Source organism: Chlamydomonas reinhardtii, chromosome 1 (assembly GCF_000002595.2).
Source record: "Chlamydomonas reinhardtii strain CC-503 cw92 mt+ chromosome 1, whole genome shotgun sequence".
NCBI classification, from domain to species: Eukaryota; Viridiplantae; Chlorophyta; class Chlorophyceae; order Chlamydomonadales; family Chlamydomonadaceae; genus Chlamydomonas; species Chlamydomonas reinhardtii.
In genome coordinates this window covers 2,078,785-2,094,030 of record NC_057004.1, presented here as the reverse complement: position 1 = coordinate 2,094,030, position 15,246 = coordinate 2,078,785, and the positions used below count along the sequence as shown (strand labels likewise).

General features: G+C 66.0%; 3 protein-coding genes across 3 annotated transcripts; 1 reads left to right on the top strand and 2 right to left on the bottom strand.

The window, feature by feature from the left end:
- On the bottom strand, window positions 1-4,415 carry CHLRE_01g011250v5 (uncharacterized protein). Its single transcript, XM_043058306.1, has 8 exons — window positions 4,097-4,415; window positions 3,785-3,997; window positions 3,182-3,571; window positions 2,955-3,000; window positions 2,528-2,690; window positions 2,097-2,214; window positions 1,591-1,710; window positions 1-1,321 (listed from the first exon to the last, which is right to left on the bottom strand). Exons 1-8 carry the CDS (start codon window positions 4,229-4,231, stop codon window positions 146-148), a joined length of 2,361 nt encoding a protein of 786 aa, XP_042928220.1. The 5' UTR covers window positions 4,232-4,415; the 3' UTR covers window positions 1-145.
- Window positions 4,416-4,545: 130 nt separating this feature from the next.
- CHLRE_01g011200v5 (uncharacterized protein) lies at window positions 4,546-7,031 on the top strand. Its single transcript, XM_043058305.1, has 4 exons — window positions 4,546-4,826; window positions 5,203-5,336; window positions 5,708-5,821; window positions 6,221-7,031. Exons 1-4 carry the CDS (start codon window positions 4,688-4,690, stop codon window positions 6,464-6,466), a joined length of 633 nt encoding a protein of 210 aa, XP_042928219.1. The 5' UTR covers window positions 4,546-4,687; the 3' UTR covers window positions 6,467-7,031.
- Window positions 7,032-7,047: 16 nt separating this feature from the next.
- Window positions 7,048-14,795, bottom strand: CHLRE_01g011150v5 (uncharacterized protein). The gene is made up of 4 exons (XM_043058304.1): window positions 14,020-14,795; window positions 10,692-13,801; window positions 10,311-10,392; window positions 7,048-10,052 (listed from the first exon to the last, which is right to left on the bottom strand). The coding sequence occupies exons 2-4, from the start codon at window positions 13,790-13,792 to the stop codon at window positions 9,831-9,833; spliced, it is 3,405 nt and encodes a 1,134-aa protein (XP_042928218.1). The 5' UTR covers window positions 13,793-13,801; window positions 14,020-14,795; the 3' UTR covers window positions 7,048-9,830.
- Between the last annotated feature and the right edge of the window lie 451 nt (window positions 14,796-15,246).

Genomic DNA, 15,246 nt, shown 5'->3' with positions numbered 1-15,246 from the left:
CGATGATCCCCTTTACATCCCTTCGTTACAAACGCCGTACGGCAGCACAAGCGCCCCGCCGCCTGCTGACCCTCCCCTCGAACCCCCCGCCCCCCCCCCACACACACGCACACACGCAGCACCTAAACCCCACCTTCTGTCCCCCTCAGCGCCTGCCCCCGCCCCCCGCCGCCGCCGACAGCGACGCCTCCATGGCCGCAATCTCGTCATCCAGACACGCCATGTCCCGCCGCAGCGCCGCCAGCCGGCCCTTGCCCGACCCACCACCTCCTCCCCCGCCACCTCTCCCACCACCTCCACCTCCACCTCCTCCTCCTCCTCCACCTCCTCCTCGCATGGCGTGCCCTAGCAGCGCTTCACCCCCGCCGCCCACACGCCGCCGGCCCCGCCACGCCTCCTCCTCGGGGCCGTCCAGGTCCCGACCATGACCTCCTCCTCCGCCTCCTCCTGCTCCTCCTCCGCCTCCGCCGCCGCCGCCGCCCCGCGCTCCTGCGCCTCGCGGGCTCCAGCCCTCATGCACACCAGCCGGGCGCCGAGGCGACCGCGCGGCCGCCGCCCCTCCCGAACCAGCCCCACCGCCGCCCACTGCTGGTCCCGGTCCTGCGTTCAAGCTCCACGGCTTGCCCCCGGAGCCGTGGACGCCGGCACCGTCGGCTGCGTGTGGTGCCGCTGCCGGCACGTGCAGGCCCCTGGCGGAGAACCCGCCTGCCCCTGCCCCTGCCCCTGACGCGGCGCCGGCCCCGCCTCCGAATGAAAAGCTCCGCTGCGCCTCCAGCCCCTGGCCTTGGAACGCGGGCGCGGCGGTGCCGCCGGCTCCGCCAAAGGCTGCCTTGGCGCGGGCGAGCCCCGGCCACTGCGTGAACAGCGACGTCATGTCTGATAGCGCACTCGCACTAACACCACCAACACCAACACCAGCACTGCCTCCTGCGCCACTGCCGCCGGCGCCTGCTCCAGTGCCGCCCGCCCCGGCGCCGGCGAGCCCCGGCGGCCAAGCCGGGCCTCTGCCCGCAGTGCCGCCCGAGTCCACAGGGACGATGGCAGCCGCGGCCGCGAGGGCGGACCCTATGACCGCAGAGGCGTTCTGGTACGGCGCCAAAGCGGCGGCGAGCGTAGCGTCCAGCCCGGCGGCGGCGCCGCCGCCGCCGCTGCCGAGGGCCGCGCCTCCGGCGCCGATACCCGCAGAACCCGTGGGCATTGTGTGGGCGTGTGGGGGCGGCGGGGCAAGGGAGGCGGCGGAGGCGGCGGCTGCGGCCCCGGGCGGGCGGGAGATGAGCGTGAGGGCGCTGCGTATGTCTGCGCCCTGCTCCAGGATGTTGGCCTGGTGTGTGTGTGTGTGGGGGGGGGGGGGGTTGCAGCGTGGGATTGCCAGGTAGAGGATATGGGTAAGGGATTGAGGTGCGAGTGTTTGCGACATTGTGGAGGGGACCGCGACGGATTGACCCCGTCCCTGAGGCTGCTGCACATGCTGCACATGCTGCAGATCCACCGTGGCCGTACCGTGGCCGTACCGTGGCCGTACCGTGGCGGTACCGTGGCCGTACCGGCCCCCCTCCCCCATCCCATCCCCTCGTATGAACCCGCCCTCACCCTGGCCAGCCTCAGCTCCGACTCCCTCTGCGCCAGCGCCGCCTCCAGCTCCGCCCGCTCGCCCAGCGCCGCCATCAGCTGCTGCCGCACAGCCGCCAGCTGCTGGGACAGGCTGGACACCTGCAGGGGGCAGCAGGATGCAGAGGACAGGGGGCAGGGGGCAGCGCAGGGGGCAGGCAGGGCAGGGAAGAGCGCGGGGCAGGGGGGCGGGCAGGGTGGCATGAGGTGGGTTGGGGTGGGGTGCAGAGGAGTTCGTATGCCGTGATTGGATGAAGCAAGGCGCGGCGCCGGCCCCCTTCGAGCCCCCTGGACCAGAGCACCACACACACACAGCCCGAAGCCCCGGTGGTCGTCCATGTGGGACCACCGGCATGCGCGGGTGCCGGTGCATCCCCTGGCTTGAACCACCGCCGTACTTCCGGCTCGGGCACACACGCTCACCCCACCCCGCCAGGCCCAAATAAGCGGTAACCCCAGCGCCCCATCCCAAACACAAACACACACACCTCTCCCTCCAGCGCCACCCGTTTGGCTGTGAGCTCCGCCACGCGGCCCAGGCTGCCGTCCTCCTGTTGCCGCGCCGCTGCCACCATGGCGCTCTGCAGCTCGTCCTGCTGCTGCAGCCTGCAGGCCGGGCGCGAGAGAGGGCGCGGGCGTTGGGGCAGGGGATAGTTGAACTGATCGCAAGCAAATCAAGGTTCCCATGAGGACTAAAACCAAGCAAGCGGGGGACAGGGGGGGGGCAAACAGCCAACCGACTTGCCTTAGCAATCGCCTTTCGATTTGCCCCATCGCGCGCGCGCCCATCTACCGCGCGCGCTGCCTCCATCCATACCCGCCTCCCTCTTCGCGCTTCCAGGCCATGATCTTCGCTCTCTTGCTTTTTCTTTTCACGAGATGATGGGAAACAACCCACCTCCCACCCCGCCATCCCCACCTGCGCCGCGCCTCCTCCAGCGCGCCCGCCAGCGCCTCCCGCTCCCGGGCCGCCGCCGCCGCCTCCGCATTGGCGTGCAGCAGCTCCCCGCGCAGCCGCCCCACCTCGTCCTGCGCCGCCCGCAGCGAGGCCGCCAGCTCCAGCGCCGCGCAGCTGGCGGAGCCTGTGGGAGGCAGCCCGCGAGCCCAGGGAGCGTCAGGAAGGACGCAGGGCGAAGCATGCACGAGGCGAGAAGAGGGGAGCATGCGAGGACGCAAGGCACAGGAAGAGAGCAGGAGGTTGTCGGCACACACAGGGCGTGTGCAGGCAATGCCGGTCACGAGGCCACTGCGGTGACAAGGGGCCGAGCATCTCGTTCCGGCAGCAGCATCGCCGCCCGCTGCCCGGTCCCCCAGGTGCGGGTGCGGGTGGTCACGGTGTGGCGCACCTGCGGCCTTGTCGGACAGCAGCCGCATCTCCGCCCGCAGCCGAACCTACGGCACACGTGCGAGCACGGCAGGACGGGAGGCATGATGAGACGGGCAATGGTGGATGCACAAAGGGCCGGCCTTACTAGGGTCTTTCTCTCGGCGCCCAAACCCCTCCGCTTATGAGATCTCGGCTCCCAGGCCTGCCACACCGCAGCACCACCCACACACGCACACAGGCACCCACCACCTCGTCTTTGAGCTGCTCCTTCTCCATGTCGAAGGCCAGCCTGCCGCCCTCGCCGGCTCCTGCGCCTCCCGCCAGCCGCCCCGCCTCCATCTCCTCCTCCTCCTCCTCCTCCTCGCCCTCCTCCTCCCCACCCGCGCCCGGCAGGCCGTCGCCTTCCGCCCCCAACAGCAGCGCCGCCAGCCGCCCCGCCGCCGCTTGCGCCGAGCCAAGCAGTGCCTCCGCCCGCGGCGCCGCCGCCGAGGATATGCCCGTTACGTTGGCTAGCAGGTCACTGCCGATGGCGGCTGCGCCGCCGCCGCCGCCGCCGCCTGCGGCTGCGGCTGCGGCTGCGCCGCCCGAGAACAGCAGCTGCCGCAGCCCCTGCTGCGCCTCCTGCAGCAGCCGAACCTGCGAGCGAGACGGGAAGACGGGACTGGGCGGTTGAGCGCCCGACAGTCCACATGAGGCCCAGGACACAAGCAAGACACACACGCACGCGCACCACGTGCCGCCGACACTGCTGTACATGACCGGTACATGCGCCCTGGCTCCACTGCGCTGCGTGCCCTAACCCCAAGCCAAGCCCCTTTCCTACAAAGTGGCACACCAGTATGAGGCTACCTGCGTGGCGCCCTTGCGTGCTCGTGCCGCCACCGCTGCCTCCACCGCCGCCAGCCCCTCCCGCAACCCGCGCAGCGCCCGCCGGTCCCGCTCCGCGCCGGCCCGTGCCGCCTCATGCAGCGCATCTAGCTCCCCCGCCAGCTTGCGGTTGCTGTATGCGAGCTCGTTCACGCGCGATTCTAGCTCCTTCTTGGCATCCTCGGCCTCGCGAGACTGCAGGGTGCGGGAGGAGTTAACGACAGGATGCTTGGAAAGGAGGGTCGTGTGACAGGAACCCTTGCACCCTGTCCAGCCCTCACGCCATGCACGCACCTGGGCCGAGGCGCGCTCCCGCCGCTTGACTTCCCGCCGCAAGTCCTCACGCAGCGTGCCCACCTCGCGCGTGAGCGCTCGCACGCGCGCCTCGGCATCGCGAAGTGGGTCGGGCCGCTTGGGGCTGCAAGCCATCCCGAACACGCCTTTGGGTGCCGACCACGCCGCGAATTTCAGGGACCGTAACTATCGCCAGCTACTGAGCTACGCAGATGGATGCCAGCGCTGAAACGCCCAGCGCAGGGCAGCGGCCATTCTCATTATGGCATGTGGTCAAACTTCTCGTGCAAGCTGCAATCAGATACGCCGATGTACTAAGTGAGTTGAATATGGATGCTGACTTATTCTCTTGCCCAGCTGTCGAGCCAATGTGATGTTGACTCGTCGCGGATCGAGGACGCAAACGTCTCACTTTGGTCTTAATACAATGCTTATTAGTTGTATACAGTATCATTATAAAAGGACACGAGCGCTCATCAAACTATCTCCAGGTGCAAGAAGACTGAACTCTGATGCAGTTTTGCATGCCGCGTTTGAAAGCTTGGGCCATGCAGCGGAAATTATAGTTTAGCTACGAGGTAACAGCGGCCAATGGCGGAGGGCGCAGGCGGTGGAGCCGGCGAGGAGCTGTTTGTTTTGCGTGTTGCGGACGAGGCGCTCGCGGACAAGCTACACAGAGTATTGAGAGAGGAGGCCACGGTACACGGGCATGTGGAGCTAACATTCCAGGGTGCGTGTGGCCGTGTGGGTGCCTTGCGATGGGGTCTGGCGTGCGGAACGTGCCACCCGCCACTAGCCTGGTGCCCTACGCAAACATCCGCGCTACATGGTGCACTGGGACTCCAGAGGGCTGCGGGGTTAGCACAAGCAGCGGTGACATGACGGACTAGGGCTAGGTAGGGCTGCCAGGGAAGGAAGTTACATGCGGCTAGTTCAAGCGGGTTTGAGTGGCTTGGTGGTGCTGTGCGAGCGCCCTGCCCCTGGACTGTCCCAATTCCCAAATGTACCTTTGCACAGCGCGTTGCTTCCTCACAACTACCCGCCTATGTCGCTGTCATGTCACTCCTGTCACTCTGACCACGGAGCACATCGCCCTCGCCGTACAGATAACAATTTGGATGGGGTCCTGTCGGTGGAAGGCGTGTCATACCCCGTCAAGCTGCTCAATCTCCCCACGGTGGTGGAGGCGTACAAAACATACGATGAAATCAACATGGTGAAGATCAACGACATCGGCCAGGTGCGCGAAGCAGCTGCGAGGAGCTGGCAGTCATAGGATGGTTACAGGACGTGAAGCTGGGAGCTCAAGGGTGGGTCGGCGCAGTAGGGTTTTGGGGAACAGGGCGCGCAGGCACGGGTGCAGGTGCGGGCGCGAGCGCGAGCGTGCGGGCGGCTCAGGTGCACATGCAGGCAAGGGGGCTCCCGCGATCAGCAGCACGCCCCGCACCCGAACGCACCGACCCCATGCCTAGTTGCATTCCCCGCCGCGTGAACATCAACACTCCCTCACCATGGGACTGATGACAATGCGACACGGGTGCGGGGCTTAGCCATTTAGTCACCCCTGCCCTGCCTGCCTGCCTGCCTGCCTGCCTGCCTGCCTGCCTGCAGGTGCTGCTGGTGGGTCCGCCCGGCTCCTCCCTGCCCGACGGCCCCGAGGCGGCAGACGGCGTCACGCCGCCCATGCGCAACGCGCGGCAGCGGCACTTCAAGCCGGTGCCCAAGGTGCGGCGCACCACAGGGGCAGTGCGGGGGAGACCTCACACAGTGCTTGGGCAGCCGTAGCGGTGTCCAGCCCGGCCCACCAGTAGTTTGACTGGCTTGACTCTCGCCCTCTTGCAGCGCAGCCCAGCGCACGTTGGGCTTACCTACCACACACCCTCTGCCCCCTTGTCTCTCTAGTACCGTCCCACGACAACCCCGTGCTCCCATCACCGCCCTCCGTTTCCCTCCCTTACCCTCCCTTGCCCTCCCTTACCCTCAACCCTTGCCCTCCGTTAACGCATTCTTACCCTCAACCCGGACCCTTCGCCCTCAACCTGGCCTTTGCCCTTCCTCCCCCTTACCCTCAACCCCATTGCCCTCAACCCCGCGCCTCACCCCCGCGCCTCACCGCCGCCGCAGGTGGACCCGGGCGAGGTGGCGGCGGTGGAGCGCGACCTGCTGGCGCTGCTGAGCGGCTTCGCGCCGGCGGGCATGCGCATCACGGACGTGGAGGAGGAGTTCGTGGTGGACGCGCACAGCGGGGCAGGCAGCTGGCAGCGTGTAGGGGCGGGCGGCGCGGCGCCGGCGGGAGGGGGAGGGGGTGGAGCAGGCGGAGGGGGAGGGGGCGGGAGGGGGAAGAAGGATAAAGACAAGGAGGATAAGTAGGGCGCGTGAGGAGTGGGGCAGCGTGAGGAGTGGGGCACTGGTCGAGGCCGAGGCTGGGGTTGGGGATGTGGCATGTGTGCGCGCTGCCGAGGCTAATCTACCGTATGCGTTTGCAGGATGGGTGGTGTGTCGCTGACCCGTGGCGGGGACCTGTTAGGTATTGCGGAACTGGCTGGCACAGCCGCGCACGAGACGTGGAGCCGCGGGCTTTCATTGCTACATCTGAACACGTTGGTTGAGTCTCCCGTTGTCGCAGCGATGGCAGGGGCTGCTAACACCGAGAATGCTGTATTGTGGAACACGACGGGAATCCCAGAGCGAGAGGACTGGCGTTGTGCGGAGGCCTTGGGTGTCATGGGCGTGCGATGGGACAGTGTTAAGGCAGGTTGGTGAAGTCGCGCAGGGTGCAGCTGATTCCCAGACCCCAGCAGATAGCAAACAACTTGCAACGGCAGGGCAGGAGTGCGCGGCTGGTCGAACGCCGAGTTACTGTAGTTACTGTATAAATTGCTGGCTGGCTGGAAAGAGACTGTCATGGAGTGCGGGATCACGGCACAGGAATGAGCGCCACGGGTTAACTGTCTGGTTACAAATTACAGCGATGACAACGACACGACCAACAACGTATGCTTGAACCATGCTTGAACCAACCACTCCCCAAACTGCCCTTATGCCAGCCTTGCTAATGGCAAAATGCTACCATTCATTACAGATTAGCGCCGCAACGACGTGGGCGTCACTGCCCCCACTGCCCCGCATACGCCTGCTACAACTTGCCCCGCAGGACGGCTAAAAACACAAATGGCCCCCTCTCCCTAGTGACCGCTACATGTATGTCACGGACACTAGGCAAACGAGCCGGCCTACGCACGCGCCTACTAGGCACCGCCTAGTAAACTCCCGTGACTCCCGTCCCGAAACGAGCCGGGCGCGCTAATAACGCATAGGCGCCGGGCAACCGTGCCGGGCACACATGATGAATTTGCCGCCTCACAACCGGTCATCCACTTCCAGCCGCAGATGCAGCACTAGCCCACTCCACCTGACATCTTCCACTTCTGCAACGCATTTAGCACCCTCATCACCGCCAGTAACCAGCAGCATCAGCAATGCATTAAACACAAGCCCCGCTAGCACACGCGCGTGCGGGGGACTGAAACCCCCGGGAAACTCCTAGCTGACCTTGAAATGCCAGGCCGCTTCTAGTGAGTTGAAAACCCGGCAAATGTTCCTGTCATATTACCACAGGTTCACAGCAACAGGCGCCAGCAATGCAGCCCAACAGTAGCCACGTCAATACGGCCCGCAGTCCCCATGCGCCCTACACCGTGCCGATGCCCTCTGCGGCCAAGGTACGCAGGGACACTCGCCCACGTGGGATCTAGAGATCCTGGTATCAGCGCCTCATCACGTGAAGAAACCCTGGACGATACCGCGGGAACAGTGTGCTGAAGGGCATCAACTCCATCAGCCGGTGGCGCTATGGAGCGGCCGCCGCCGCCACCACCAACACGACTAGCAACACCAGCACCAGCGGCAGCGGCTACTACAACCAGCAGTAAGCAGGGAACCCCAGAAACCGTGCTTTCGTTATTATGCTTTGCTCAGCGCTGCAATTGATTAGCGCGTGAGCCTGCAGGACACGCTTCAGGGCGTGCCAGCAGTGCGACAGATTGACAATACTCAGCGTGATAGGAAGCAGGCAGCAGCAGCCGAAGCCAGTCGAAGCTTGCCACCAACACTGATTAGCTTTAATAGCTTTGAGCACGCATGCGCAACATTACGCTCATGCCATCTTGCGTCCTAGCGCCCATCGCATTCACACCCTAAGTCCACAGCTCAGAGCACTTGCTCGTCTCGAATAATGCGCGAAACTGGAACACGCAGCAGTTGGTCCTCACGCGCACAGCAAATGCCAGGCGCTGGAATGATGCACGCAGGTCTCTAGCCTTTTCGTATCTGCACGCTTTCTTCATCTCACGCGCGCAACCGCTCCCAACCACCTCGATTGGCTGCATGCGGCACGCACCTACACTGCACAGAACGCTACCCACAGCAGCACCAAAGCGAAACACACACACATACAGCTATTGCACACCAAGTGCTTGCTCCCATCCTACCGCTCATGCTGAAATGCAAGATTGAATTCCCACTCATGCTGTAAAGCCAGACGCCAAAAAGCGTACGGACAAGCAACCCACGGCCGAACGCCCCGCCAATACGACGATCGTGTGGCGTTTTAGAGCCCAACGAAGTTCCCGCGATTAACCAGTTTACCGTACACAGCACCCGCAGGCGCAGAAACATTCTGCGCTCGCACAGGTGCCCTAACACCAGCGTCCTAACACTCCCCTTAGCAGTTGACCCAATACATCCGCCGTCCAATCCACAGCATACAAGCCCATTCGTACCGACGGTTCCTAGATTGGATCAACATGCATACGCTCCAAGGACAGGACGCACATGCTCCCTCGCACGACACACAAAGAATCTCATCGCCGCGCAGCCACAACAGGAGAACACTCCGCGTCGGACAGCTGTGAGCGGCGATGTAAGGTGTTTGCCCGGGCTATTATTATCTGTGCTCGTGCTGTGCACGTAATGTATGTCTTCAATACCTCTCAATGTCTAGCGGCTAAGCAGTCCAGACGCTTGATGACCGGTCATGACCTGTCATGCGGTTGCCTCATGCGCGGTGTGTTCTGGTCGTATCACCCCAAGGAGGCCTCCGTTACTACCGCTACCCAAGCCATTATCCTGCCCACAAACCCCTCCGCAATCCGCAGTCCTGGGCACCGCGGACAAACCGGATCTGCCCGACTGCAGGTGCCGCCGTCCGCTACCCAACAACAAGCATGTACCTACCAAGAAACAGAAGGGCGACCTTAGGATGCGGGTTGCCAGAACCGCCACACCCAACCGCCTGCCACGCACCACATAGCCGTGCGACCCCCTGACCCGCTGGTGCCCCTCCGGCCCATCCACCTCCGCGCCGATGAAATGATCAGCACAGCCGCCAAGTCGATACTACCGCCTGCCTCAAACTGAAAGTCGCCCTCACCGCATCTGCAAAGCAGCGAGGCAAGCCCGCTGCGCCGAGTAGCTTGTTACGTGCTCTTTGCTTCGTGCTCTTCGTGCGCAGGACTGCATGTCGTCATTAGATTGCTGGAAACGTGGATTCCGTGCCGCACTGGCACATACCCTGTCTTGCCCAACGCCAGGTCCGCGGCACGGCGTGTCTGGTGCTGCACCCACATCCCGCCGTGCGCCCGGCATGGCCGATGAGCTGACAGCCTGCCTTGACCGCCGCGTCCCCTCTCGCGCAGGGTGCCGAAGCGGCGCGTAGCGGCGCGGCGCGTAGCGTCTAGCGATGGGTCCGGGAGCGCTTGCGAGCGCCACCCCCCGGCGGCGCTGCCGGCGCCTGGTGGATCAGCCGCTTGGGACCGCCGCCGCCGCCGCTGACGCCTCTGAGCGCGTTGTGCGCCGCCGCCGCCGCCGCCGCCGCGGTGGTGTCGCCACTGTCGACGTTCTCGACGTCAGCGGCCTCCGCCAGCGCGGCGTGGATGGCGCATTGGATGGCACCGACCTGTGGTTCAATGGAGCATGAGCGTTGCGATAAGTTTGTGATTCTGTGGAGCCCCTTGGCACATGAGCCTTCTCACTCCGCATGCGAGCACACACACACACACACACACACACACACACACACACACACACGCACACACGCACGCACGCACGCACGCACACACACACACGCACACACACACACACACACACGCACACACACACACACACACACACACACACACACACACACACACACACACACGCTCCGCGGCCCCACCTGCTGCCCCCGCGGCATGACGTCCTCGCCGCACTCCACCTCCAGCTCCAGAGCCATGCGGTGGCCGGGGCCGGGCGCGGGGCTGTGTGTGTGTGGCGGATGGGGAATGGGTGTGTGGGTGTGGATACACGCAAGGTGTCACGGGGTGTCAGGCGTCAGGTGGTAGGCGTCAGGCAGCTAGTGGAACAGCCAGGTAGCCACATGACAGCGGGGGCGAGTATGCACGGAGCAGCTATTACACACAGCCGGTAATCACGACGCGGTGCCGAGATATCGGGGCATTCGGAGTCACAGAGCACACACACGCATACACACACACACACACACACACACACACACACACACACACACACACACACACACACACACACGCGCGCGCACCTGACGTTAACGCCGCGCAGGCGAATGCCAGCGGCGGTCAGCGCGCGGGTGGCTGCCGCCGCCAGGTCCCGGCGGGGCGGGCACACGATGCGCACCAGCCAGGAAGACGAGGAGGCGCCAGCGGCGGAGGTGGCGGCGGCGTCAGAGACTGAAGCAGCCGCCGCCGCGGCCGCCGCCGCCGCCGCCACCGCAGCCGCAGCCGCCGCAGCCGCAGCGTCGGCGGTGGGCGCGGCCGCCGGCTGGGGCAGCACCGGCAACGCAGGCGCGGCCGCGGCGGCCGCCGCCGCCGCCGTCATGGCACCAGCCGCACAGCCCGAGGCTGAGCCTGAGGCTGAGCCGGAGGCTGAGGCGCTGCTGTTTGGGCCCACACGCACCTCGGTGGACGCCTCCGCCTCCACTTCGGCCGCAGCGGCGGCGGCGGCGGCTGCGTCCTCTTCCACCGAGCCGCACGAGGAGGGCTCGGTGGAAGCGGCCGCCACTGCTGAGGCGGCGCCTGCCACTAGGTGGCTACAGCTGGACCAGGGGGTGCATGATGAGCCGGGCGGCGGCGCGGGCGCGATGGCGACGGGCGGCGGCGGCACGGCGCCCGGCGCGGCGCCGGTCCAGACCGGCACCATCACCAGACCCGCCGTCTGGTGCTGCGGCTGTGCCTGCACCTTCGCCTGCGGCTGTAGCCGTTGCGGTGGCTGTGGCTGTAGCTGCGGGACCTTGGGCTCGGCTCCAGGTGGTGCCGTTGCCGAGACCTGCTGGCAGCGTGGGGCGGCGGTGGCGGCGGCGGCGGCGGTGGCGGTGGCGGCGGCGGCGATGCTGCTGTTGCTGACGGCGCCGTGTGTGCTCAGGCCAACGGGCACGAAGCCAGCCGGCAGCTGCGGCATCCCGGCGGCGGGAGCGGCGGCAGGCGCGCTGCCGTGGGCAGCGGCTGAAGCGGACGCGGCGGCGGCTACGGCCGCGGCGGCGGCGGCCTTGATGAAGGGAAGGTGCAGCAGGTTCAGGCCGGCAGAAGCAGCAGCCGTAGCAGCCGTAGCAGCAGTAGCGGCGGTGGCAGGGGAGGCGGCCGCCGCGGGAACAAGGGCGCTGCCGGCAGGCGGCGGCGGAGCCGGCGCGGCAGCGGCGCCGTTGCGACCGGACGCTGCGGCTCCCACCGCCGCGGCGGCGGCGGCGGCTTGGACGAGCAGAGACTGCATCGTCGCTGACGTGGCGGCGCCGGCGGCGCCGCTGGGCGCAGCGACGGACGCCGCTGCGGGCGTCGTGGGTGAAGAGGGCAGGGACGGCGCGGCCGAGTGTGAGGTGGCCATGGCGGCGGCCGTACTGGACGCCGCCACGGGCGCGGCCTCAGCGAAGGCAGTGGCGGCAGGCAGCGTTGACGGAACCGTTAGCGCAGCCACAGCCACCGCTGACGTTCCGTCGCCGCTCGCCGTCTGCTGCTGTTGTTGCTGCTGCTGCTGTTGGAGCATGTTCTTGAAGCCCGACGCGGCGGCGGCGGCCGCCGCTGCCGTCGCCGCCAGCTGGCGGCGCAGTGTCTCGTTGTCCTGCTGCAGCTGCCGGTAGCGGATCACCGCATCCGCCAGGATGGCGTGCTTGGGCCGCTTCAGGCCGCCGCCGCCACCTGCGGCCTCGCCGTCGGCTGCTGCGCCTCGGTAGCGTGGGTCACAGGCCGGCACCAGCTCCCCAAGCTGCTCAATGAGGTGGTTGATGCGGTCGCGGCGGTGCTTCTCAACCGTCGAGTGCGACAGCGGCAGCTTCCGGCAGTTGCCGCCGCCGCCGCCGCCGCCGCCGCTGGCGGCCTTGGATGGCGCCGCCGAGCTGCCGCGCTTGCCGCCGAGGCTGGCAGAGGCGCCGTAGGAGGGGTCTTCATCATCGTCATCGCCGCTGAAGGCAAAGGCGAAGTTGTCGGCGTCGGCGGAGGGCGTGGAGGTCGCCAGCATGGCGGCGGCGCCGCCAGCGGCGGCGGCGGCGGCGGCGGCCGCGGCGGCGGCGAGCTGCTGTTGGACCGCGACGGCGGCGTCGAGCAGCGACGGTGGCGGCGGCGCCGCCGACGGCGCCGTCATGCCGGCATGCGCAAAGGGTGAGGCGAACACGTCCGTCACAAGGCTTGCGGTTGGCGCGGATGCGGGCGCCGGCGTAATGATGACGGCAGGCGCTCCGGCGGCGGTGCCGGCGGGGGCAGCCGTCACGGCCATGTGCGGCTCAAACGCGGGGGCCGCACCGCTCGCCGAGCCCGACTCGCCGTTCGCACAGGCGCCAGCGGCGGTCTCGGCGGCGCCAGCAGGGGTACTACTGCTGAGCGCGTAGGTGTGCAGGTTGGGGATGTTGAGCATGGAGGTCATGGATGCGGTGGCGGCGGAGATGTATGGTGCCGCAGCCGCCGCCAGGTGTGCCTGCTGTGCACAGGTGGCGGCCTGCTCCTGGCCGGCGGGCAGCGGGATGGCGGAGAAGGACACGAGCGGCATGCCAGACGCCAGTAACTGCTGCTGCAGTTGTTGCTGCTGCTGTTGTGACAGGGAGCTGGCGGCCGCGAGTGCCGTGGCGGCGGCGGGCACGGCGGTTGCGGAGAAAGTCACGGAGGCGCTGCCGACCTCGGCGGGCGCCGCGAGTGTCGGGCCGCTGCAGGAGCTGTCATAGCTGCCGGAGCCGAAGCCGGCGCCCGCAGCAGCGCAGCTGCCCAGCAGCGTGTTGTTGCGACTGTGGTGGTGGTGGTGCTGTGCTTGTGGGTGGAAGGGGGAGAGCGAGGCGCTGGAGGGGTGGGCGGGGTGGTGCGGCGTGCTGGAGGACAGCGGGCCGTCGTTGCTGGGCGAGCCCGCGGCGCTTCCATGTGAGGATTCCGACGGCTCCTGCTTTACGATGGCCAGCGAGCCCAGCGGCGCAGCCTGCAGCTGTGTCAACACGTTGTAGACAGCGCCGGGCGTCTGGCCGCAACCGGCGCCACTCGGCGCAAGCAGCAGTGGGTCCGCGTTTCCAATGTCGTCGTCGACATGCGGCAGGTCGAAGCCGAGCATGCCGTCTTGTTCGTGCTGGAATAAGTAATCCTGCATCTCCACGTCCGAGCACATGTGGCATCCGTCTTGCCCCGACGGCCCCGGCCAAAATTCGAGGGACGCCATGGTTCGGTTCTGCGCGGGCAGGACACGTGAACGCGGTCAAAATTGCACAAATGCAGTGTCAATCGAGCCTCGGCGCCCCAGATCGCTGTCCGTGACGCATTCGCCGAGGACGCTGAAACTCGGCGGCCAGGGTTCTTCTCAACGCAACAACAGTGGCCGCCCCACTTATGGCAGCCCGGTCTTCGGAGCATTTACATGCAGTCTGAGGCAACATGTGCGAGCCTTACCTGCTTTGAGAACGAAGCGCACGCCGATTGGACGTAGCTTGGAGACGTCTCGGAGGTTTCGCCAGGCTCCTCTTGTGGGCCGTGCCAATCTAGCGTGTAAAATGCAGGTTTTCTTGAGTTGAGTTCTGTCTGCTGCCAACCGAATGTCAAGCCATGTGGTAACTTCATGTGCGTGTACGGACCAGCTTGGTTTTGCTCGATTTGTTGCTTGGACTTATTAATCTGCTTTTATCGTTGCCCAGGAATTATAATGTGAGCCGGGCGTCACTACGAGGCGCATAAGCGGCGAACAGGAGGGATATCCGTGTTCGACTGCTAATTGAGCGCACGCGCAGCCCCCATAGGCACGAGCGTATGCTTCATGGTTGACCGTGTCGATTGCAAAGCCCAAAATATAAACCCTAGTTCGCTGGTCGCCGCCGCTTTTTGCTCGTGGTGTCGCTTGCAAACTTGGCCCTGCTCTTACGATATGCGATATCATGACAAAACCGCTGGGCATGTCTAGCAACAATATGCTCTGCCTGGTGGGACCCTTTGCCGATACTTTCCCGGTCACGGGGCGCCGTTCAAAGCCGGCAAAGATATATTTGTTCGCCACGACATCTTACGCAACTCCAGTGCATGCTAACTCCGTCGGCTGCTCGCCGATCAGCGACGTTTCGGTTTCTCAGGGGCCCAATGTGGCTTTTCGTCTTCGCAGAGGACCTGTTCTGGTTCAGTCTGGTTAGCGGTCTTTGCTGGCGAGCATAGGCCGCAGCAGTGAGGAGTGCTGTGGCTAGGGGGTTTCCTGTGTATTGCTGGCTGCTTGGCAGCGGACTGTGGCTGGACGCATGGCGGGCTGTGCCTGCACGAACCGACCCTAACCGACCCCGACTATGACCCGGGAGGTGAGGTAGACGCTTGCGGCCTCAGACTAGAGACGTGGCGTGGGCGCAGCCCACTTTTCCCATGCGAGGGAAACCACAATCTTGTCTCTTACTCACGGCTGGGCGCCCGAAGGCCTATCTGTCATTAGGGAAGGACATGCGCGGACGGATGGCAGGGGACGGGCGTTCCGTGTGTGGGGCACTACAGTAGGGCGCCAGACGGCCAGAACGCGGGACAAGGGGCTTACCGAGTCACCGGGTGCTTACTCACTTCCGCCGTGCACGTGCATTCAAGCGTGCACTGCCCCAAAATAATACAAAGCCGCTGCTTGCGGGGCCTCGCCCCACCCAGGTTGTGTAG

Bases quoted from the DNA above. Each gene is read 5' to 3' on its own strand.
- CHLRE_01g011250v5 (XM_043058306.1), bottom strand. From the start codon at position 4,231: ATGGCTTGCAGCCCCAAGCGGCCCGACCCACTTCGCGATGCCGAGGCG. The intron at 3,572-3,784 runs GTAGCCTCATAC...TCTCGCTCGCAG, and splicing joins CACGCAAGGGCGCCACGCAG to GTTCGGCTGCTGCAGGAGGC. The intron at 2,691-2,954 runs GTGCGCCACACC...TGCCTCCCACAG, and splicing joins GCTGTCCGACAAGGCCGCAG to GCTCCGCCAGCTGCGCGGCG.
- CHLRE_01g011200v5 (XM_043058305.1), top strand. From the start codon at position 4,688: ATGGCGGAGGGCGCAGGCGGTGGAGCCGGCGAGGAGCTGTTTGTTTTG. The intron at 5,337-5,707 runs GTGCGCGAAGCA...GCCTGCCTGCAG, and splicing joins AGATCAACGACATCGGCCAG to GTGCTGCTGGTGGGTCCGCC. The intron at 5,822-6,220 runs GTGCGGCGCACC...CCGCCGCCGCAG, and splicing joins ACTTCAAGCCGGTGCCCAAG to GTGGACCCGGGCGAGGTGGC.
- CHLRE_01g011150v5 (XM_043058304.1), bottom strand. From the start codon at position 13,792: ATGGCGTCCCTCGAATTTTGGCCGGGGCCGTCGGGGCAAGACGGATGC. The intron at 10,393-10,691 runs GTGCGCGCGCGT...ACACACACACAG, and splicing joins CTGCGCGGCGTTAACGTCAG to CCCCGCGCCCGGCCCCGGCC. The intron at 10,053-10,310 runs GTGGGGCCGCGG...ATTGAACCACAG, and splicing joins TCATGCCGCGGGGGCAGCAG to GTCGGTGCCATCCAATGCGC.